The sequence below is a fragment of the Corvus hawaiiensis genome, chromosome 7 (genome assembly GCF_020740725.1).
Source record: "Corvus hawaiiensis isolate bCorHaw1 chromosome 7, bCorHaw1.pri.cur, whole genome shotgun sequence".
Lineage (NCBI taxonomy): Eukaryota > Metazoa > Chordata > Aves > Passeriformes > Corvidae > Corvus > Corvus hawaiiensis.
In genome coordinates this window covers 11655973-11680495 of record NC_063219.1, presented here as the reverse complement: position 1 = coordinate 11680495, position 24523 = coordinate 11655973, and the positions used below count along the sequence as shown (strand labels likewise).

Sequence of the window (24523 nt, the reverse complement as noted above, 5' to 3'; positions counted from 1 at the left end):
CATTTTTAGAATATACACATCCAATCTAATGCTTTGCCATTTTACAATTAGCACTAATAGCACCAAACTGCAGGGGTTCACCAGCAGTACTGGCAGTGTGTGTGTTGGAATGTCGAAGCTGCCTTACTGAAACAGTAAAACTCTCAAAGACAAGTCCCTTTAACTTCAGTGCCAGTTAGCACAAACCTGGGACATAACTACTGGGAGTGCACTTAAATGGCTGTGCCTGGAGGTGCCTGTGCGTGATGGCTTGGACAGGATCACATGTTCTGTTCTCTTTTAGGGTTTGAGATAGTGCCCATCGCTTCACTGTCTATGGTTTGAAGTTTCTTTTGACTCTTGCTTTGAGAAGTGTAGATTAAAACTTTTACACGTGATGAAAGTATTATCTCTTTTTCTGCTTAGTGGTAATTTTAAATTGCTGGCATGCTCCATGAAGCTGCCTTTATTTTTTTTTCTCCTTTTTTTTTTTTTTTTGTAAACCAGAGCTGAATTTTAGAATATATTATAGTCTATGAAGACAATCATAGAAAGTATCCTGACTTACTGCCTGGCATATCTGAACGCCCCAAAAATGAAGGGGGGAACCCACACTGTATTCTGCTATCTAGTCATTTATTAGAACAACAGAATAAAATCAAGCAGTAAATCCTCTTATGCCTGTAAATACCCTTACTGCACAAATGAAATGGTGAGAACAGTAAAAGTTATTCATCTTCATGCTGAACTGGGGAAGAGAAGAGAGTTTTTAATAGCAACCTTGTAGTGCTGTTACTTTGTAAGAATAGGACTGAATGATTGATGTTTTATCTTACCTAGTCTGCATCTCCCTCCCAAAGCATTCATGTTCCTGTTTCCGAGTCTGAAGAACAGTTCACAAAATAATTATTTACAGTATTAAATGGTGCTGTCATACAAAGTGAAGGGCTCGTGCTGGGAATTCCCAAGAGGCAGAAAGAGAAGAAGGGTACCCTTGACTTTAGAAAGGTTCTGACCTGACCACAGGGAAGAGTGCCCCTCAATTTCACATGCAGGGTCTTTGCACAATTCTGACATCTACCTACAATCTGTGGCAGTCGATACAGAGAAATGCAATTTGCTACAAGGCATACTTTCAAAGTCTCAAAAAATAAGAAATGTAATATGCTGGGACATTCTCCAGTCAGCCACCAGTAACCATAAACTCTGGGTAATTCATGCTTATTTGTCTGTCTTTGGTGAAAGGCAGCTTCACAGGCAGGTATGGATTGCAGCACAGCAGGCACGCTGGGATGTTTCTGTGAGCTCTGTGGGATTTAAGCTTCCATGGCTGCCAAGGCAAATTATTATGAATGATACATTTTCCTTTTTAAAAACAGATGCAACTATGGGTAGCTTCTTCCAAGTATAACGGAACTAAAGTCCCCCAAGGACACACTGTTCTATGTGTTGTTATAGCAAGTATATGTAATTTACTATAAATGCATCCATAGAACCATAGAAACACTGGTAAAACGGGAGAATTTCTTGGTAACTTGGACCTGGTACTTTTTATCTCTTTGTACATGATGTTTATCATTCAAGTGACTTAATTGTTAGAAAACAATGCTTGACAAGGAATGCCAAAAAAATTATTAGTGCTGTGTCTTTAATCTTCCTCTTCTTGTTCTCCTTTATGATTTCTCCTCTTGCACTGTATGGCTCTGTTTCTGAGAGCTACCAGGTTTGCCATCAAATTTGTGTTTACACTTGACTTTATGATGGATACGTTCAGCTTTATGACTAATAAGCTCATTAAGCTTAGTCTGCACCAGCCTAAGATGCTTTGACTCTAAGCCATGGAGATACTTTTTGTGAGGGGCTCGCCAATCCCACAATTTGTGCCTTTAGAGCCTTAATGCTGTCAATTTTCTGTGTGGTTTTTTAAATCTATTTGAAAGGCAATTATCTGCCTTGTTCCAGGAGACTTGGGAGCCTTCTGACAGGTGAAGGGAAGTATTTTGTTGTTACGATTTTGATCCTGGAATTTCAACATGTGATGATAAATGTAATTAAAAATTATTAAGTTAGTCTGCTGTGCTGGCCTCATGGACACAGACTAAAGGCCAGTATCAGGTAGGCAGGGGAACAGGCTTAGTGCTTGGGTTTGTTTGGTGGGATTTTTTAGCTTGTTTACTCACTAGAGAAAATCAGATGTATTTGTGTATTCAGAGCTGGCTATTGCTTCATCCTGTTCACAGCTCTCTTATATAAGAGAAGAACAGTATCTTAACTGGAGGTGGTTCCACATGGCAACACCAAATGCGTTTCTTAACTCTGCCCCAAACCTACCAAGAAACTGGTGGGAGGCTTGATTTTTTTCCTTCCCCTTAGCTGTAGGGAAGTGTTAAAATTTGCATTACCTGTTAATTTACACACCTACTTGCTTATGACTGGTATTTTTATCAACACATAGTCTTGACATATTGCTAGGCAAAAAATATACAAGTAAATGAAATTACTGCTTAATTGTCTAGCTTTTCCATAGGATTCAGATGGCTGTCCTTGTTTAATAACAGATTTGTAACACTTTATGCATTATTAAGGCTAATTTGTATTCCAGTTTGATTTTTGGATAAATTTACCATTGATACAGGTCTATTGCAGACTAAGTTCACCAAAAGTTCAGGTCTACGTCAGTGTTTAGGAATATGCTATCATCTTGCAGCATAGGCAAGCCCCCCCGCAGCCTTTCATGGTCTCTTTAGAGAATTTTCCATGTTGACATAGCCTGGAATTGTCCAGATTGTCACAAAAACGTACTTCCTTTCTTCTTTTTCAATCTTTTAATTAATTCTTTACTCTGTCTTAAAAGAAACCCAAACCAGCCAACCAACCAAATGAAAAACCTTAAAAAAGACTGAAAAATTTACTTGTAGCCTTAGAAACATTACAAGTCTGTTTTAGCTGACTGTGATGCTTTTCTTTCTTTTATACAGTGTCCCATTGCTGATCTTCTGAAAAATGCTAATTTCCAGTCCCAAAGGCTTTTGGAGACTAACTCTGAGTAATTATTAAGCAAAAGGCCATGCACATGAGCAGTGCTACTCAACAAATGTTCAATTGTCAATAGCATTGTCAACACTGTGTACGATTTTCTTTGCAGCCTCAGCTGGATAAGTTGTCAGGGTTCATGTCCTGTTGTGGAATGGTGCTTTTCCATAGCTCCTCCTCCTAGATGGATGGAAATGCCCTTGGTTTTAAGCCTTAAAATGCTTTAGGATCCCTTGAAATGAAGAGGATCATACAAAATTGTTACTAGATGTTACTGGATGCTTGTAAGAGTTCAGGGACATGTTGCATTTTGGAAGACTGTCATTGTAGGAGCAGATTGTTCTTTCAGTCAATTTTATAATTTATCAATGATTCACAGCTCAGTTATAATTATTCCCAGTGCTAATTATGTGTCAGAATTACCCAAAGCACTGTATCAGACAAGGTTTGCATATGCTGTGTAATCATGAAACTGAGCTTTCTCCAACATAAACTTACTGAGGGCTCTATTCCACAAGTCCATTGTTTTGGGAGCTCCTTTTGCACCCAAGCAGGCCCCAGGATTTCATGGAGACTAATTAATCAGGTAAGGATGTTCACAACAAGCTTTTAAACTGGTTTTATAGCTTTACCTTGTGCAGAAAAGCTTGAATAATTACTTCAATAATTACTGTGGCCAAAATATATCTTTGCTGATTTATAGATTTATAGTCCATGAAAATTTATCCTGTCTCATGTAAAAATGTTTTAAGTCTTTTTATTTTTTTCTTCCCAGCTTCTGGAAAAAACGAACAATATGTTTGAGGAATCTGATTCTGCCGCTACAAAAAGTCCTTTGCATTTAGCTGTAAGTATGAGATGTGTAAAGTGTTTGATCAGTATCTCCTAGTAGAGTTCCTTAATCTCTGTCTTTGCAAGTTTAACTGTAGGCTTGTTTTGAAAAGTGTGGGAAGGGATGTAGGCCTAGATATAACAAAGCCAGGTTCTGGGCTGGAATCGTTAATTAAGTTTTTGGCAGTTGAAGCTCTTGGTTGTTACTGACTCTAACACTTGGGTAAGAAGATGATGGACACTGAGGTGAAATTAAATGGAAATTCCCTCTTGTGTTTAGAACTAGTTTATAAATACGGGGCCAGAGTTTGAGCCTATGGCTTTGATCATGGAATGAGATTCTCTGATGTTCTGGTGAAGAGGTGCAGTGCAAAAAAACTGTTAGGTACACAGCAGGGTGTGAGAAAGTGTGCTTTGAAACACCAGCAGTGCCCTGTGAGAATGCTATGGAGACTGGCAGATCACAACAGGATCCAGCACATGGAGTCTCAGAGATAACAATAGCTCCCTTGTCCCAAGAGATCAAGATTCATGATTCCTCTTCCCAGATTTTTTGTGCAGAATCACAGAATAGCTGAGGTTGACATGGACCTCTGGAGATCAAGTCCCGCCTCTGTGGTAAAAGCAGAATCAGCTAGAGCAGATTTTTTCAGGGCTGTGCCCCATCACATTTTGAGTATCTGCAGGCATGGAGAGTTCACAGCTTCAACTCTGAAAATACTAATTATACATTTGTGTGTAAATAAAAAGGATGCTCTCTGTGAGTCTGACAGTGAGGAGAGGAGGACAGGCCCTACAAAGCTGAACAAGACGTTTCCAGTTTCTGGCACTGTCCACTGGGTTTTTGCAATTCCACCTGTGCACAAATGCTGTTGGCCTCAGTGTGGCTGTAGGTCTGGAAGTGCATCTACTTGTCCACTGTAGTTGTTCTGCCAAGTGGCAGGAATTCTCCATGAACCATCAGCTATAAACAGCAGGTCAAGTTTGTGTTTATATTTGCACAAAAATCTGGTTTGAGAATCGCTTTAGTTGGAGACCAGCACATGTGTTGAATTCAGCACCAGTTGGGTGATAATCCATGGATCTCTCTAGTGAATCCAGTTTTGGAAGCAAACGTTTCCCTGTCAGATCCTGTAGCATATGAAAAATGAATTGATGATTGACCTGTGCTGGATTGGCAAATTATTGCCTGAAATTTCCTAGCTTTGGGTTGTGCTAGAAGGTTAGAGCAGATCAAGAATCGTAATTTCTTTTCCTAAACATTAGGAATTTTTTAATTTCTTGGGTACAGTGTAATTTGGAAAAATCCTTTCAGGTTGAAGAGAGAATCATAAGGAATCAAGAAAACTGTGATTTCTGTTGTGTTTAGGAGACACTGAAAGGGCTGGATTTTATTTATTATGGAATTTATGTGAAAAGTCTTTGAAAGACAGGAGTTGTGTTCTTTACATGACACATTTCATACTTCTAGGCCTATAATGGTCATCATCAAGCTCTGGAGGTACTTCTCCAGTCTCTGGTAGATCTGGATATTAAGGATGAGAAGGGACGCACTGCTCTGGACTTGGCTGCATTTAAAGGACATGCAGAGTGTGTGGAAGCTCTCATCAGCCAGGGTGCTTCTGTCACCGTAAAGGACAATGTCACCAAAAGGACCCCCCTCCATGCCTCAGGTGAGTGTGATCTTATGCTACTCTTGTGGTATAAACCCTGCACTGAAGCAGGTACCTTTGCTTACCTACTGCTGCTATGCACATTTCTTCTAAAGGGAAGAACATTCTCCCAAGTGCTGAGGAGTGACACTTGTTTGCTGATGTTGTACATTTAAACCCTTTTTCTTCCGTTTCATTCATCTTTTTTCCCTCTATCCCTGTGGTTCAGTCCTCCCTCACACAGAATCCCGTATTTTTCCACACCACTACTGCTCTGCCCTTACCTGCTTGCCTCTACCTTACCTCTCTATTACCACCCACTCTTCAGGAGGTGTGATGTTTCCCTCATGACACCTTCTCTTGCTGGTTCTTCAGCCAAATAATCAGGGGAGGAAGGAATACTTGCCTCACTGCTTCTCCTTTGGAAGAAAGGCTGAAAAATACATGTGGGCTCTGACTGGCAATGAAATTTTTCTGGTGTTCAAGACTTGCAACCATTTCCAGTGGCAACACCACAGAAATTCACCCCCCTCTTTCAGGCCTCCTCCTCCTCCTTTGCCAGCCTGTGAACTTGCGCTTGCTGGCAGCCTGCTCCGTTCCTCATGTGTGGGGTGTTAATTATGTAACAAGCAAAATTAGCTGGGAAATGTAGACTTTGTCATTTATTTGAAGGTTATTATTTGACATGTACCTGTCAGATAAATACACAGAGGTGCCAAAGGGAACGTGTCTCCTCTGCTGTTCCAGCAGGGGCTCCGTACAGGATAGCAGTGGCCTCTAGTGGGAAGGAAAATTAATACCACATGGATAATTAATTCAGGACTGACTTAATTGTCTTTCTGCTTATCTTTTAATCTTGATTAGATTGAAATGCATTTATATTCTGTAGTATCAGTTTATTCTCTGTGTGTGATCATGTAAGTGCAACCTAGAAACATGAGGTCAAATAAACTTATCAATTTTGTCTGCAGTACTGAAAGAAATGCTTGTAATGGATCCACACTGCATACTAAAATGCCTTGTCTTCTTGAATTTCGCATCAGAACTGAGTACATTTCTCCCCATGATAAATACTGATGGTTTAATTAATTGAAATCAATATTAGTCCTGCCACAAACTGAGCTGTGTTGGTCAAGAGCTTTCCCTGTAGTTACTTCAAACATATCTTGGGATCTGATGTGAACAAGGTGTGGCTTTGTCTGGTACATTGTCACTATAGCAAAGATTTTCATTTATTTAAAAATGTGGTTATAGTGACATAAGTTTTTAGTTGTCACAACTGAATTGCAAATGTTCTTCAGTACTGAGAAAAGTAAATGGTAACAAAGCCATATTTTTTTAGCAGCTCTGACTTAAAATATGAATCTGTTGAGTAAATTGAGTAAATTTGTTGAATAGAAGATGTTATTTTAATACACACCCTTCTTACCTTCATATAAATTCTGATTGTGTCGTCCTCCCCCTTTTAATTCGTTTTTTAATCACCTTCATGGCTGTAGTATTGAGTGCCTTCCATGTAAAACCAGTAGGAAGATTCATTGTACACCTTTCTGGTCCATGATGCTTTTTGCTTCTCAGATTAAAAAACATTCCCAGGCATACAAATAAACTGTTCTTTAAATCTGCAGTGAAGCAAAGTAAGTCAGATATGTATTTAAAAAAAAAAAATCAGAAAACCACATATACAAAAAGCCCAACCAAAAAAAAAAGGCAAAAAAATCCTACACCCAGGAATGAGAACACAAAAGGGAACATGTACCCTGAGCAGAAGGGAAAGAAATGCTCAGATGGGTTGAGTATTTGAACTCCTTAGTAAAGGAAATTCACAACTGTCAGAAATTTGAAAGCTTTCAAATGTGAGTTAAGTGTACTTTGGGTAAATATCCATTGAGACAACGTTAAGAACCTTCCAGCAAGAGCTCTTCAGAGTTCTATGGAAATGATCTGTGGAGTGAAGCTTGTACCACCAGCGACTCTAGAAAGGCCCTTGCAATGTGCCGATTCCATGAGGCCGGTGCGTAAGGAAGCGCTCTGGGGAGGAGTGTTTAGCAAGGCCTGGTGCCACCTGCTGGGAACTCGGCCTGCAGCTGCCGCACACGCAGTGGCTTTGTGCTGCCAGCGTGGGAGGGCAAGCGGTGTATTTTGAGAAATCAAACAGAATTCTTGCCGAATTAATCCCTTGAGCGCCAGTGTGCGTTTGCACACACAAAAGTGAGCACCTGCACATGCAGCACTGTGCACTGGGAAGAAACAAGAAGGCATGTGTGCCCACGTCCTTAAACTTGTTTGCCCTCATTCCTTCTAATTACACCGGCACAATTGCTGAACACAGAGCTCAGGAGGCCTCAAGTGGTGGATTGGATACAGGATTCTGCAGATTTGTGTCAGTAAAGGGATTTGTGACTCGACTATAGAACTCACCTAATGAAGTGTTTCTTTTTTCTGTCTGTCCTCATGAGGGAATAGACTTCCTCTGACCTCATAACATGGAGAATTTCCTTCACCTAAATTATATGTTCCCTGTGTAATTTTATTACCACCAGCCTCTCCTCTGGCTAGCCTAGGGAATCCATTGCAAATGCTCCCCTAGTGTTAGTGTTGTAGGTCTGTTGGCAAAACTAACATTCCCTACAGGGTCTGTAATGCTTAGCAATCACTGGGTCAGCTCCTAGGGGTTTCTGGGAGTATCTGTTCTAAAACTTGTTTACCAAAATAATTTTCATGCATCTTTGTGAACAAGTTATGATTTCTCTTCTTCCTGCTGGGAGAAAGAACAGACCTTTCCCCCCCCCTCACAAGCCAGTGAATCATCAGCCCTGCAGAACTGTTTACATGTTATGTATATGTCATTACTTAGTGGTAAATAACTAAAAATGCTTTTTATTTTTCTGGGTAAAGCATCTAAGATTGGATGAGTAATTTAAATCTGATGATGTGCACTGGTTTCTCTGCCAGCATGATGTGACATAGGTGGTGTCCAAGGGTTTTGCCTCAGCCCACAGGGTGTAGGCAGTGTGAATGCATGACTTGCTGTGATAAGAACACAACATATATCTACTGAGCACAGGAATTGTTTTTCAAAGAAGAAAATATTTGTCTCTTCATCCCATGAAAGTCTGAAGCCTTAAAGCCAGCTGACACACAGATGGAGTTCAGTGTCAGGCCCTACAGAATGTAGTAACACAGAGCTGTTTCCTAGCAGCAATGGGTTACATAAAAAAACCCCAACAAAACCCAAAAATACATTCCCCCCACCCCGAAAAACCAAACCAAAACCCCCAACACCACCAAACCAAATGTTTTTGATAAGTATTGTTTTTTATAAAATGGATAAACTCAAGGGGAATTTTAGTCTCTGGTGTTATGTGCTTTTATGAATATGACATTTGTATCATTGGTCATTCTTTGCAGATTTTTCTTTCATAGCAGCACTGAAGTCGTTCCTTGTGCAGTGCACATGAAATTAAGGAGCCTTGACAATGTACTTCCTACTGTGTTCCAACCCTGAGCACAGAAAGCCTTGTCTGCCTGCTCAGTCTGGGGGATTTTGAAATGCTGTCTGCTTTAGTAGAAATCTTCTCAGTAGTGAAAATCACAATTTCTGTTTTACTCATTTGGGATTTTTGTATCAAAGAGAACCAATCCTCATCTTAGTGACGTCAAGGAAAAAACAGCTCACCATTTCACTGGCACAAGGGAAATGAAAATTGGGGGAATATTGATCTCTTATATGGCGTTTTCCTTGTTTATAAGGACATTCTTATCCATAAGCATCCCAGTGGAAAAATATCTGAAATTAAACATAGTTTTTTTCCTTTATAGTCATTAATGGCCATACACCTTGTTTACGGTTGTTGCTGGAAGTTGCAGACAACCCTGATGTGACAGACGCCAAAGGACAGTAAGTTTTCTTTGTGGTTTTTTTTTCCAGCTCTGTAATTCAAATAGCATTTCATATTTCTCACAAAAAAAGTACTTATTTGAAATACTGTATTTCCTGCACTTCTCCTCATAGAATTTGGCAGAGATTACAAAGTACATATTCAGTTGATGTAAGCCATGTGGAAAGGACTAATCATTAATCTTAGCCTCTGCTTCATACTTCAAACAATCTTTTATAGATGTTGAGGTCCAGATTCAATAAAAAAAGAACAAGCTCCTGAGATGTTTCTATAGAGTCTTTTTCTTTCTAAAATGTTGCTATTCCAGGCTTTATTTGATACATTAGACTGGTGCAGTAGGACACGGTGTTTATTTGAGGTGACGCATCTGAGATGTTCCTACAAAAACTTTACTGCTTGTTAAATGGCAGTTATAGAGGGAGGATAAGATATATTTTTAAGTGAAAATGTGAATGGTTTAAGGAACTAATTTGGGGTGTCTGGAACATATAATGTACATATAATGTCTGCACATATAATTTTAAATGGTATTAGTCTTGCCTAAAAATAGATGGAGAATAGATCTCTTTCAGACAAAAATGAAAGATATGTTAGTCCAAATTTTAGCTTGCATATTTTCCTCATGTCCCTTCATCCCCTTTAAGCAACTGTGCAGCATTTGCAAAAGAAACACTTTGGGTCATTGTCATCTTGGTAACTAGTAGGGACATGCATTCACAAGACTTGGTATTGTAAAACTCATGTGTCACTGGAGGTGACAGAAATTGTAGGTTATTAAGAGAACAGATTGTCTTGAATGATGTTGCTCTGTAAACTGCTTACCAAGTGGGTTTGTTACTATTTCAGTCATGGCAGTTGGTTGTTAAACATCTTAATAATTTCATACAAATGTCTTCACTCGGGTGTCATATATGAATATGGTGAAAAAAACCAGGTTTGTGGGTAGGAGTGGCAAGAAATGCAGGGTTTCCTGATTTCTCTCTGTGTAAGTTATAGCAGGGACAAGCAGTATGTCATTTTATAGCTATGACTGCTCTGGTTTTCTTTTTTTTTTCCTAGAACTCCACTAATGCTTGCAGTGGCATATGGGCACATTGATGCTGTTTCTTTATTACTTGAAAAAGAAGCATCTGTAGATGCAGCTGATCTCCTGGGATGCACAGCTTTACATCGAGGGGTGACTTAATTTTTATAATCCTTTATTATTTGTTTTACTGTGACTATGACTCACTTATAAGTACAGGGATATTTAAATCTAGAGAACATGGAATGGTGCAAGGAAGTCCTGTAAGTTTTTTCTAGAGGCAGTGAAACTTGAGGTAGATCTAATCTTTTTTAGTCCAGCTTGACTAAGCTAGACTTTCCTAGCTAAGTCGAGCTTCTTACCCAATGTGGAGCTGATGTAAGGGATGATATTTATACAGAACTTTATGATAACTGCAGTGAGCAGTTCAGCAAGTGAGCAAAGGGATTTTAATCTCTGGCTGCTGAATCCCATCCCAGACCATTTCATATTCACAGGCATCAATCACATTCTGTATTTCCTGGGGAAGAATCCGTTTTATGTCAACTTCTTTACTCATTTCTTTGTTATCAGATCATGACTGGGCATGAAGAATGTGTTCAGATGCTGTTAGAGAAAGAGGTCTCTATTTTGTGTAAAGATGCCAGAGGCAGGACACCTCTGCACTTTGCAGCAGCTCGGGGTCACGCCACGTGGCTGAGCGAGTTACTGCAGGTGGCACTTTCCGAGGAGGACTGCAGCCTGAAGGACAACCAGGGCTACACGCCCCTGCACTGGGCTTCTTACAATGGTAAGGCTCTCCCGGGACTTCTGCCCCGGTCAAGGGTGGCCTCAGCTGTAGGGAAACGTGGTAACAAAGCAGCAGAACACTTGGAGTGGCTTGAAATGAAGAGACAAATTATCTCTGTTTGCTGTGTGTAGTTAGCATTTACTATGTGCACCCTTCAGCTCAGAGGCCCCGGAAATTTCCAGTGATAACTCCCAGGGATGTTGCAGCTCCTTTGCCTCACATCACAAGAAGCCAGGATGAAATTCTGGTTTTATTCATGTCCATGATGAAATTGATATCTGTGCAACCAAGAATGCTCCTTTGAGTGTCACCTTGTTGGTGCAAGAGACCATGTGAATAGATGGATATTCTGAACTGAACTGATTATCTTAAACTGGATAATCTGAACTTGTTACTTAATATAAGGATAAAGCTTCTCAGTATTGGCATTTAAACTTTGGATGTAATGCAACATACATGACATCACATTAAAAAGAACTTTTTTTCTTTTCTTTTTTTTCCAGTAAATGCTAATATTAGTCCAGATCTATCTTGCTGCTGCCGTAGAATAAAAAAATCCACTGGTTTATCACATAAGAGCTTATATACACATTATGTTCAACTCTGAACTTAAAAGTGTTAAATTCCAACCCATGTAAGCCTAATATGAATTAAGTGAACTACCTTGTGCAACATTGAAATATCTGCTCTCTCACAGGTCATGAAAACTGCATAGAGGTACTATTGGAACAAAAACTTTTCCACAAGTTCTATGGTAATAGCTTCTCTCCATTGCACTGTGCCGTGTAAGTAGAAATCTCCAGTAACAAATGCATGTTGCTTTAGGATATGTCTGTAACCGGTAGCACTATGAGAATAAAGGGAGCTTTTTTGGAAATTATTTGCGTGAGCAAATGGTTTTAAAGCTGATCACTTGAAATAAAATTCTTTGTGGCTGAAACATAGTATTTTAAATCAGAATTTCTAGTGATGGCTTTGAAAATAAGTCAATATTTATATTATTTTAAATAAGTATGCAATTCCCAAGCCTATTAAAATGTGTGCAATTTAAACATGCATGCAAATGTAAAATGAAAGCCACTTCTAGTCCAATGTGGAAGTGTGTTAGCTATACTGTGTGTCCAATACTGTAAATAAATCCTGTTCATTTACATGATGAAATGGACAAATTAGTAATAACTGGAAAAAGTATTAACTGAACACATCCATCAAATCAAAATGCTAAGTGTGTGAGTGGGAAAATATGTGGTTTTCAGTACCTTAAACGTTAGATGAAATCTCTCTACATGTAAGTGTCTATGACTGAGTGCTTTCCACGTCCAGGTGTGTTTGACATACAGACTAAGGATTTTAAGATACTAAGGTTTTAATCCTAGCTTTGTTCTGGACTTTGAAATTACCTTTGTCCATAGTGAATTAAGGATCAGCTTTGCATTAGGGATTGAAATCCGTTGTAGCAGGTGCAGTTTGGTTAAACGGAGAGATGATGAATATGTAGAAGTGTGACTGAAAACGTTAAGACAAAGGCATGTAACTTAGAAATAACCACTAAGAAATATTAATGGGAAGTCAAGTAAACTAATATTGGAAAGTGGAAAAATTTGTAGACATGACCTTTTCAAAAATGTATTTTCTTTGGCAGAATCAATGATCATGAAAACTGTGCATCACTACTCATCGGAGCCATCAACGCCAGCATTGTCAATTGTGAAGATGACAAAGGAAGGTAATAGTTCCTTGAACAAACTGCATTTCATTACTCCATTTAGTATTTTTCATAGTTTTTCTGAACCTCTGGCACTGATCCTTATCTGTTATAGTTGAGCTAAGACTTGTCATGCTGACTCTTTCAGACAGCAGTTTACACTGCAGCACAGTTAAATGGTGGCTCACTCCAAGCAAGAATGTGATGAAGTATTCAGTGTCAGAGTATATATGAAAAAAAATATAAAAGAAATAGTATTTTGTTTGTTTAGAACAGCTATGGCTATAGGCTGTTTCCCTGCACCAGTTTTCTTTATTAAATGTTTAAACACATTTATCCTTGCTGAACAGAGTGATACTATGTACATACAGAAAAGTGTTTCATTAATAGTTTTCATGTTATGTTGGCATTCTCAGGATATACAATGGAAAATATCTATGCAGCAAAATAATACTATTACAGCAAGAGATGGGCATTCAGCCAAATCCTTCATTTGTCACATTGAGAATCTCCTCACTATATATATATACACATATATATATATATTTAATTAAAATTGCTGAAATTCTAAAAAGTGAACACTCATTGTTTTTGTTGATTAAAACAAATTTAATACCCTCAGTAACAGTGATTATTTAATTCTTTGAGGGTAAGAGGACCTCACCTTTGCTGATAAGCAAAACTGGAGCAGCACTGAACTGGGCTGTGTACCAATTATCTTTCATCTCTAGTAGTCACCCTTCAGACCCAAAATGCCAAAGAGCCACAGTGAATGAATTCCAGTGTCTATGTCTTGTAGAAACTGATAACCTTCAAAGTGGATTGATTCCTTTTGCCTTTTATAGTGCTGCTGTTACTGTGGCTTGTTGCTGCAGTATCTTTGACTACAACAATTTAAAAATAATGGATCTGTTCTTTTCAGATAGTTCTTCCCAACTGAGGCTTGCTAAAAAAAAATGTAAAATCAGATTAGTAAGAACAAGGGATTGTACTGCTTTTCACACAGTATGCTCTGTTAAAATAAATAGGGTGCTAATACAAGATTCTCCAAAGTATTGTATCTCCATGCTATCGTATGCACCTTTGGAGGCTGGAAATATCATTTAACTTGCTTCAGCTGCTGCTATTACAACCTTCTTATGGGGATAACTTGAAGTTTGACAGGAAAAAAAATAAAATGCACTTTGAGGTTTTTGGGGAGGTGGGAATATTGTCCCTCTTTGGCAAAAGCTCTGTGGGTGTTGCTCCCCCAGGACGCCCCTGCATGCCGCAGCCTTCGCCGACCACGTGGAGTGCCTGCAGCTGCTGCTGAGCCACAGCGCGCAGGTGAACGCCACAGACCACGCGGGCAGAACGCCGCTCATGATGGCAGCTCACAACGGGCACGTGGGTGCCGTCGGTGAGTGCAGCCCTGCCTCTGTCCCTCTACTCTGCTGTTACTGCCCCACAGGGTAATCTCTGTTATCCTGGGAAAATGGAGGAAGGAAAAGAAATTATGTGGATAATAACTTTCTGTAAGAGGATAGCTTTTCATCCACTAAAAAATACTACTTCTTCTTCTCGGCAGTCTTGGTGAACATTTGCAGTAAATTTGAGTCTTATTTCCTCCTAAGAGCACACTGTAAAGAGCACAAGGGGAGTAGTAATTCTATTCTCCTGTTTACTTCCTTGATTTTTTGGAGCAGTAAAGCTGCATGTGTGAAAAAGATTATGTAACTTTTTTCTGTCCTATCTTATAGGAAGTCCCATTCTTGAAAAGGCAGCTGTCAGCAGCTGTTTTTTCCAGGCTAGACTATGTGCTACTGCCATACAGATTGGGGACCTATGGGCTTTGCACAATTCCCTTTTCTCTAGCTTCAACAGCACAGGCTGCATCCCAAGTTCTTTATATCCCCTTAGTCCTTTCAAAAGCAGGATTCACAGTTGTTCTCAGGCAGAGGTGATTCAGGCAAAATTTGCTGATCTGCAAATAGGGAAGTTCATAAATAAATTAAGATCAGTGTATGTTTGACAGTTTGGGGCACCACAAACAAGCTGTTAGCTCCACATTTGTTTGCTGATTAACTGCACAAGATTAGTTTGTTCTCACTCACTAATTTAACTTCATGATTATAAAGCTTACATCATATAAATCCTTAATTGATTAGCATGTATGCATGTGTACATTGAAATAGTAATTTTTTCCTCTCTTTTGACATGTTCATCTGCCCATTCGGTTTGTTCATTGATTTCTACTCTATACCTCAGACTTTTTGGTGAACATTGCCAAGGCTGACCTGACATTAAAAGATAAGGAGTTGAATACATCTTTGCACTTGGCTAGCAGTAAAGTAAGTTGAAGACCTCTCTATGTTTTATTCTCATCAGTCTGTATGAATGTTTGTGTGTGTTTATGCTCCCAGGTTTTTTTCTGCAATGGAAATGTTGTGGTGAGGAAGGGGACATTGTTCCAAGCTTTTTCTCTAGTCTGTTTTAAAGTATTGTACATTGAGAAATAGGGATGGCTCCTATGACAGCTGAAACGTAAGTAAGTTACGCTAAGAGAAGTAAAGGAAACCCTTAAGGTTTTACCAGATAATCTCACTGTAAAACAGTTTAACAGGTTCAGTAACAAAGAAAAATAGAAGTATTTTTTATTATTCTACAATTTCTGTGGAAGGAGCCCAAAATTTTCCCATAACAAAGCCAGAGTAAAACCAGAGGCATCGATTAGATGGGTGATGGTGTCTCTTCCTACCCCTTCTTCCTCTTAATTCCTTAATTTCTACTGCTATTTCTGCAAGAAAAAATGCCCACAGGATTCCCTCTCCTGGGCCTTTTCTTTTGCTCCTATCCACAGATTGGATTCCAGTGGGATCATATTACTCCAGTTTCTGCAGACACATGAGCCTTGCTGAATTCTCAAGGTCCTTCAGGCAGCTGTTCACCTGCCAAGACTGTAGGCTCAGCATCTGCAACTTGCTGTGCTGAAACAGGATCCAAAATAAGGCCCGGATCTGTATTATTCCCAAAATTCCATTGTTAGAGCCCTCTCACACTGAAGGGGTTTTGTAGTAGGTCATTAATAATACAGAAAGGCATTTAAAGACCCAGAAGGTATGGTATTTGTTTCTGAGATGAACCCATTCTCTGTTACTGTGTAGTTCTGATAAATCATCCACTGAACGCTCTCTCAAGAGAAAACGCAGCATCCTCTGAAAGCTGAGGAAGTGAATTCATATTTAATGAATGCAGGGTTGAAAGACAGGTGAATGTCTACATTTCTAAATGTGCTAAAACATCCCAGCAGTGGTGGTTCACAAATGGTATTTTAAGGCTCCCATAGTTCACCTTCTACACAGTCTTACTGAGCAGTGTGTTTTGTATTTCAATTTGAGTTATTAAATTTCACTTTTATTATGTAACATTTCTTTTGCCTCAGTTTCAGACTCCTCAGCAAATTAACACTATTGGTTTTTTTCCCTGACTACAGGGTCATGAAAAATGTGCCTTGTTAATACTTGACAAGATACAAGAACAGAGCCTTATTAATGCAAAAAATAATGCATTGCAGACGTAAGTATAGCCTGATCCTCTCAAGTTCAGTTGATTTACCAGAATATTCCAGTTTAGCATTTCAAATTCATGTCTCAGATTATTTCATAGAACAGTAAAGTTAATTTCTGATTTTTTTGAATGCTTTCCCTTGAAAAAAACCCCAAATTGTGTTGCATTCTCACTTTTAATTTTGATTCTGTTGATGCCATTTCTATGCATGATCTGGTGGAAAAATTATATGAGGTCATTTATTTGAAGACTATATCAAAATGTGTAAATATGTAAGTATACAGCTGGCATTTTCTAGCTTTTTGAGATTCTACTTAAATTTAAATAATTTTTTAGACTTACTTAGACTTAAGGTGGTACATACAGTTCTCAGAAGGCTTTTCAGGTGATATTTTATGTGCAACTCCTGTACATAGCATACATTATCAGCTGCAACTGTTTGTTGGCATGGGGGAATCCCACCATAGGAGATTCAACCAATCAATTCAGGTGGCGGATCACGTAGAGCTTGCAGAAGAATTCATTCCATCTTAGCCCTTTTTTCCCCCCTTCCAATATGAAAAGGTTTTTCCTATCCTGCTAGCTGTCCCCAAACAGGAGCATTGGGTGTTGGGCCAGGGAAGGCGCAAACCAATGGTTATTTTTAATTTCCAGCTGCTCTGCAGTAACAGAGATTAGCAATTGAGTATTCAAGGATAAAAAGGCAATACAGTGATATTGAATAGTCCGTAGCAGCCAGAATTAAGGACAGAACACAGGCATTTCTTCAGTCTTGGATTCATTTTCCTTTGAAATATCAACTGTGTGCTGCAAACAGTGCAAAAATGAGAACTTTTAAAAGAAAGTCTTTAGACTAGAAAGTATTAAGTATTTGTGTGCTTGCACATCTATTTTATAGACTATTATTTCAAAGCCTGCAATAATATGTAGTGTCTACAATATAATTCTAATGATCCAAGGAAGTAAAACATTCTCTTTCAGATGCTGGGTATGCTTTAAGCATTGCCTAACTTTGTTTAGAAAATCTGTTGTAAACTGAAGTTGAATGTAGTTGTTATGTTTTTGTAGACCTCTTCATATTGCTGCACGAAATGGCCTAAAGGTGGTGGTTGAAGAGTTGCTGGCCAAAGGGGCCTGTGTCCTGGCAGTGGATGAAAATGGTAAGTAAATGATACTATTTGACAGTCTTCAGTAGGACACAACAGGTAATTTTACAACAGACCGAAGCAATAGAATTAAAAGGTGATGATAGACTTCATTGATGCTTTTATCCTTCCAAGAACAGACACTGAGTTGTGTGAGTACCTATTTAAAAAAATTAAAAAGATGCTATTCATTTTTCTTTAGTATAAAAATTTATTCTAAACATCACAGTGGTCCCTTTTACTGTTCATTTTGCATGTACTGTCAACAGCTAGTCTTTTTTAATGCCTGAGTGCAGTGGTAACTTGAATTTCCTAAACATGCAAGTGGCACCGGATAATTCTGACACCTTGCAGAAGAATTAAGGATTTTGCATTCAATCAGCGCATGTTTTAATGGGTAGGAAGAAAACCATCAACATATGTTTGAGTGTGTCCCAGCTCATTCTGAGATCAAACCTTGTGCTTGCCAATTATCTGATCTAATCCAAGATGCAATTAAATTACTGTTGCCTCGTAAAATACATAATTAGTTACTAAATTAAATAATTTTGCTTCACACTTTGATGAAGTCCTTCGCTAAAAATTACAAAGAACCATAGAGGGATATGATTCTACAATTACAGTTTTTAAAAATATCTTCCTGAAATAAGTTGGTCTTTCTTACAATACTAACTTAATGGCATTAATGTAACAATTTGGTACCTTCATCTTTCCATATCTGTAAAGTAATAATACTACTACTCACCCATGATTGCAAGACATTTGCGATCTATGGATGAAAAGAACTGAGTGGTATTTACTATAAACCAAATGCTACCTAGCTATACTTGCATGAATGAGTTCCATGAAAGTCATCTGACTCTAACCTCATTTTAGAGATAGGGGACAGAAAAATGAACCAGACTAGCTTCTAACCACAGATTTTATCCTTAAAATAGTACATACAAGTCCAGGTAACCTGTATGTAACAAATTGAAATTAAGTTTAAATTTTATACACATTTAGTGTTTCTGGGAACAGCATGCACAGTTTAAAAGAGAGATGTTCAAGTAGAATCTTGGTGCATGTGCATATTAATATTCTAAAGAATATTAACACTTGGAACTCAGTGGAAGAGGAAATGCACTGACTGCAGTCAGTGCTTAAATATGGGTACTTTGCAAAAAATTGTATTCACTTTTGCCTACCAAATTCATCTGCGCTGCAGATCTTGGCTTACTCGAGGCAGTAGGTACCAGAAGTGGCCACTGCCTCACATCACTATTGCTGCAGTGCTTAAGATTTAACCATCTGTAAAAGAATTTTTCAGCTCTTAGCATAAAGGAGGATTTGTTGGAAAGTGCTAGAGTTCTGCACAGCAGCCTGTAAAATGTACAGACAGCAAGTATAATAAGCACACTGGCTTCCATGGCTCCTGTACGTGAAGAGCTGCTAAAGGGGCAGTGCTTGGACAGGAGCCAAGTGCAACTGCCGTGAAGACAAGCTTCTAGTAGCTTCCCAGTCCTTCGCTTGACTGACACTGGAGTCATATTAGCTCTGTATTTGAAGTGTGTCATGCTTGCTGAATACAGCCATTATTCTTCTAACACAATGTACATTTGGGTAACTAAACATCCATGTAGTCATACCTGCTATCCATGTATCCCATGCACTGGTCTAATTCTTTTATAATTTAATTCCTAAATAAACTGCTTTCCAAGTTGAGTAGATACTCAACAACAAACTTTAAAATTGTTTGTTATTACATCAAAATTTTTTAAAACTAGTATCTTTCATGTTTAATGAAAGTCGTTGTTCTCAGAATGAGGCTTGTTCATACGCACAGAAACCGATGCCAGTTTCTGTCGCTGTTGCTGTACTCCCCGTGTTCTGTATTGACCGTGCTGTCTGTGCTGTAGAACTGTTTAGCAAGTGCTTTGATTCCACTGGTGCAGTCTGTTTGCTGCCTGGTTTCACACAAGCAGTGCTTGTTGTGGTCCCGGTGACTGCAGTGCCCCAGCCTGTATCTCCCAGCATGTCCCACGTGAGTGAGTAACACCATTGCCTGGCATGTGTAACCCCCATACATCTCCCCACGGTGTCCCTAGAGATGTACTGAGGAATGCTGGGTGCCCTGGGTGCCCTCATACTAACCATTGCCTTGTCTGCGTTTGTGCCCAGGTCATACGCCAGCCCTGGCTTGTGCTCCTAACAAAGACGTGGCTGACTGCCTGGCACTCATTTTGGCTACCATGATGCCTTTTTCTCCCTCCAGCTCAGTGACGGCTTTCAACTTCACTTGTTTTAAAAAAGACAATTTGGGCAGGACACACCTCTGCGATGGCTCCACTATGGGTAGCATTAACTCTTACAATAAGCCCTTGAGTAACAACATAGGAACAGAGGATGGGTACAATGAAAATGATTCAGATTCTGAAACATTTTGACTCATTGGTATTTGAAAACTTTTTTCATTATTATTTCATTTCAGCTTTAATTTTTGTCTTTTTAAACAGCTTAAATCCCACAGTTATATTCTTAACTATTATTCTTGACAAGTAGGTATTGAAAGATTTGTAGTGTTGATGAGAATCAAGCCTTTAAATAACAAAATTAGAGGGATTTACTGGAACATGTTCCTATTAGAGTTCTGCAGCTTTTCAGTTTCCTGATGTTTTCTTTAGGCCCAAAGTGCCCCTGTGGAAAGTCTCTACCTCTTATTTTAAGTAGAAAAGAGAAAATGCCTTTTTACTTTTTGACAGCACAAATAAACAGGGAACTGTTTGTAAAGAGTTCTTTCATGTTTTAGCTGCACCTTTAGTACACAATCCCATTTCCAACATAGCCTTCACAGATTCGAGCATCACCCCTTTCCTATGTTTGTCTGTTTCCTGCTTCCAGGGGCTCTGTGAATTAGATAATTTTTTTACACAAACCAAAGGTAAAGTTATAATCTTAAAACTGCCTGTATTACTTTTCTACAAGAAATGAAACCTTTTACATTCTGCCTGTATTAAGCACTTAAACAAACAGAAGGCACTTTTTACAGTTCTTAGTTGCAGTACACAATTAGAAAAATGTAGTTGTTAACTCTTAAGAACAAATTCTGCTCATCTCACCATATTTTCCCATGGACATCACTTCTATAAAATGGAAATCACTTGGCCCTTATTTTTTTTTCAATTCAGCACAAATGTGTATGGTTTATTTGCACTACAGAATTAGGGTCATTAGATGTTTCTGTCACCTGAGCCATTAATCATGAATCCAGTACCAGAAACAAAAAGGGGAGAGAGGGAGAAATCAGGTGTAGACAAAGGTGTACGTAAAAGTTTATAATGATTTGCCAACTTAAATGGCGCTTTTTTCCTTTTCTGTGGTTAAATAACTTATTTTTACTGCAAACAGTATTGAATTTTAAAATACTTTTGCCAGTGTTTGGATTAACAGAGCAAAGGTAAAGCAGTGAAAGCATAACACCAAAAGTTGAAATACCAAACACCAGAAACATAGCAGTGTACCGTGCAGGGGACCAGAGATAGACGAAAAAGCCTTTTGTCACCAGCTTTTAAAGCAGTGTCAACTTTGTGAATATGTTTACTCCTTCTGCCAAAGTTTCTAGGTCAAATGGACCCCGACCCTCCTCTGCAACAGATGTACAAAAGGAAGAATGAGACTTTGTAAACAAAAACAAAAAACACAAACAAAAAACTATCATGAACTAACCAGCCGTACCAAGAGGACCAAAATGCTTCAGTAATTAAATTGAAGACTTTGCTACTTTTATTTTTTTCTTCAAATGTGAGTGACATAATGAAGTAGTTTTTTCTAAATGATAAAAATATAAACTTTTGAGGTAATAGGAGTCTTGGGTGAATTTTACATTTTATGACACAGGTTTCAAGTTGACATTTTTAACTGATGATGTGTTGACTACAGGTGGGGTTTTTTTCCAGACTTAAGAATATGTTCATATACTTTTAATGTAAATGTGTTTCTATTTATTTGAAATGAAACAAATGCCCAGGAAAAATAACTATGGCTTGTTCTCCTAGTTAGCATTCACGCATACTGTTTGGAATGATGTGAAATGAAATGCGAATCTGGCAAGACTGAGGGCCTGAGGAGCAAAAGGAAGGGTGGATGCACTCTGGGAGAGATCCCATCTTGTGTGGAATGCAAAGGTTAGGTCTGCTGGCTGTGCTGGGAAAAAGCAGAAAGCAAAACACCTTCCTTTGTTTGAAAGGGATCCAGCCCCTTGCCAGACAGGTGAGAAAACCCATGCAGCTGTGATGGAGAGGGGAGAGGAGGTGGTAGAGCATGGAGTCAGGTGTTCCTGTGATTCACACTCAGCTTGTCTCAGGCCTGTGTCTGTGCCGGGAGGGTGAGATGAGCTTCCTCGGTGCTCGCTTTTGGCAGGGTAAAGGAAAAGCAAGAATTTTAATTTTACTTGCAGTTTTTAGCCCTGTTGCGCTGAATTGTTGAAAATCTATTGGTAGATTTCAGTTCTTTAATTGGGAAAAAATATTTATATATTAAGTTTATTTTGCCTTACTAAAATTGAATATTTTTTTCCTTGAACATTAAAAATTTTCCAAAGTTTACAACAAAAAACCCCCTCTTTTCTCTTAACTCTAGTTTCTACAGTAGAATGACAGAGAACCAAAACCCCTGGTTTTCTCCTCAGAAATAGCACCAAATAACATTTTAATTTATTTTTCTCAGCATTTTTGCTTTTAAGAATTGCAGAAAAGCAATAACCACCTTACTTAAAACACTGAAAATAAGAGTAGAGATCAATTTTTAAAATTTTCAGTGGTGGCTGTTCCAAAATGAATAGTAATCCCAGATTTTGGGGGTTTTTCATGTGGAATGATGACATTGAAAACAAACATATGGGAAATAGCTGCCACCTGTCTAACAGCAGAATCAGCATTTTAATCTTATTTTAAGCAGAAATGTAGGCAGGCTTCTTGGCAGGATTAGTTGTAAGTCTCACCCTGAAAGACAGAAAGTTACGCTATCCTACATTACAGTGCTTCATTAAGAGAAAACCAGCCCTCTTTATAAAGAGTTGTTACATTGTTTTAAGCAGCCATTTAAAAAGTTTCAGTATTTTTACCTGCTACCATACAGTTACCAAAACTTTTTCTATTTGCGATACCTCGTAACGCTGGTAACTGTGTAGTGCAACAGCTGCTGCCTCTTAGTGCATCCCAGAAGCAGAGGTCATTTATTTCTGAGTCATGCTGGTCCTTCCAGGCACCAAATCTAACCTTTACCCTTGAAACCCTACATGCTGTCAGGATGCAGCATTCCAAAAAGCACAGGAACGTACGCTGTGCTTGCACCTCAAGGGCACTGCACAGGTCACGTTTTGAGGGTGCTGGATTTAGGAGGAAAACTGCCATGAGTGAGACACTTGGAAGTGCTCGGTGTTGGCCTGTCCCACATCTCACGTGAGTTACCAGAATCCCTTTTTTGTATGCTAGCACATTAATCTGTAATTTATCACATGTAGAATTAAATGTTTAGGGCAGGTATTTAAGCATGGGAGTAATGTTACTCTTGTAAATAATCTCCTTGCCTTTCTGTGGACTTCTTACAAGAGTAATCATACAGAATTGTTGCACTTAACCCTGGATCCTGCAACTTACAGTACATGGACAACTTCTGTGTCAGCACCCAGCAGAAGGCACTTGGGGAGGGGCAGCTCCCTGCCCAGGTGTATTGGCAGGATCGTTTCATCCTGTATTTTAACCACAGCTGCAGGTGGAATCCAGAGCAGGATGGGCTCCCAAGTCTCTCTCATAAATAGTTACAACCTCTGGACTGCCTGAAATTGCTGTGAAATAGCTCAGGGGATTTCTGTTCATCGCTACTAAAAGGGCACCATAAAATGTGTTTGGTACTTTTATGCAGTAAACAACTGCCAGGTTATTGAATTAGAACAAACACATGAAATGAATTGTTTATCCATTGTACTGTTGAGAAACTTGGTTATGTATTTGAGGATGATTTTAAAAAAAAATTGTGATTTTTATTCTTAGTCATGTAAGAAATATTAGAGTGCCTTTTTATATTTGTGTATAATGGAAATGTTTTGTGAAACTTGTCTTTTTTTTTTTTTTTCATTTGAGTGTTATGAAAGCAATATATTACCAGTAAATTTTCATTTCAGACCTTCTTTGAATGTATAAAGTGTTTCTTTTTCTTCTACCTGCATTGAAATGAAAATTAATATGCTAAATTTCTATAGGAATAATGTATAATTTTTGCAGTGCTGAAAATGCTTTCTTATTACACAAAAAGTAAACCTTAGGTCAGTGTTATAGGAAAGGGCGTTTTAAACTAGTGACAATCTTGAGTGTGTGTATAAAATGTAATTTTATGCATTTCTTATGCAGTGATCTACATATTAAAGCCAATATCTTATGTTTTGTAGGTTTTGTCTTATATTTTATGCTTTAGCATGTGCAATATATCTTTACAAACCATGGTGATATGCATCTGGTGCCAGTGTTATATTTTGCATACCATTTGTAATAAACGATATAAAACATTGTTTGATGGTTTCGGTGGGGTTTTGTCGGTATTGTTTGCTTTTGTAAATTGAAGTTTAAGGACTTGGGTAAATATGTCACATATGAAATGAGGAAAAAACTTAAACTCAGTGATTGACTTGGAATTCAACCTGAATCTTCTCAAGCACAGTTTAATAACTTTTTCAACTACTGAATGCTGTATTAATGTAATAAAGAACCCTAACTGTAAGCTACTATTGCAATGCATTCAGATGGTTATTTTTACAAATAAAAATGGTACCAATACTGTTGGAAAACTGAGTAAATTTTGTTTCTTTTGGGGGAGCCAAGGAGGCTTAAGTATTCAGCAGTGAGGATAGAAATGCAACTGCATGTATAGCTATTTCGTACTT

At 38.5% G+C, this 24523-nt stretch overlaps 1 protein-coding gene across 12 annotated transcripts in view; it reads left to right on the top strand.

The window, feature by feature from the left end:
• ANKRD44 (ankyrin repeat domain 44) overlaps positions 1-24427 on the top strand; it is a 132258-nt gene extending 107831 nt beyond the window's left edge. For 6 of the 12 annotated variants that reach the window (XM_048308890.1, XM_048308892.1, XM_048308891.1 and 3 more), the window contains 12 exons: positions 3788-3859; positions 5315-5516; positions 9318-9396; positions 10457-10574; positions 10995-11211; positions 11909-11996; positions 12854-12937; positions 14170-14315; positions 15164-15246; positions 16389-16471; positions 17531-17622; positions 19768-24427. In XM_048308890.1, coding sequence (XP_048164847.1) covers positions 3788-3859; positions 5315-5516; positions 9318-9396; positions 10457-10574; positions 10995-11211; positions 11909-11996; positions 12854-12937; positions 14170-14315; positions 15164-15246; positions 16389-16471; positions 17531-17622; positions 19768-20033 — 1530 coding nt within the window. In that variant the 3' untranslated portion in view covers positions 20034-24427. Of the gene's footprint in view, positions 1-3787; positions 3860-5314; positions 5517-9317; positions 9397-10456; positions 10575-10994; positions 11212-11908; positions 11997-12853; positions 12938-14169; positions 14316-15163; positions 15247-16388; positions 16472-17530; positions 17623-17876; positions 18978-19767 lie in introns of those variants that run through there. The other 6 variants (XM_048308895.1, XM_048308894.1, XR_007204683.1 and 3 more) reach the window with 5 other exon arrangements.
• Positions 24428-24523: the final 96 nt, after the last annotated feature.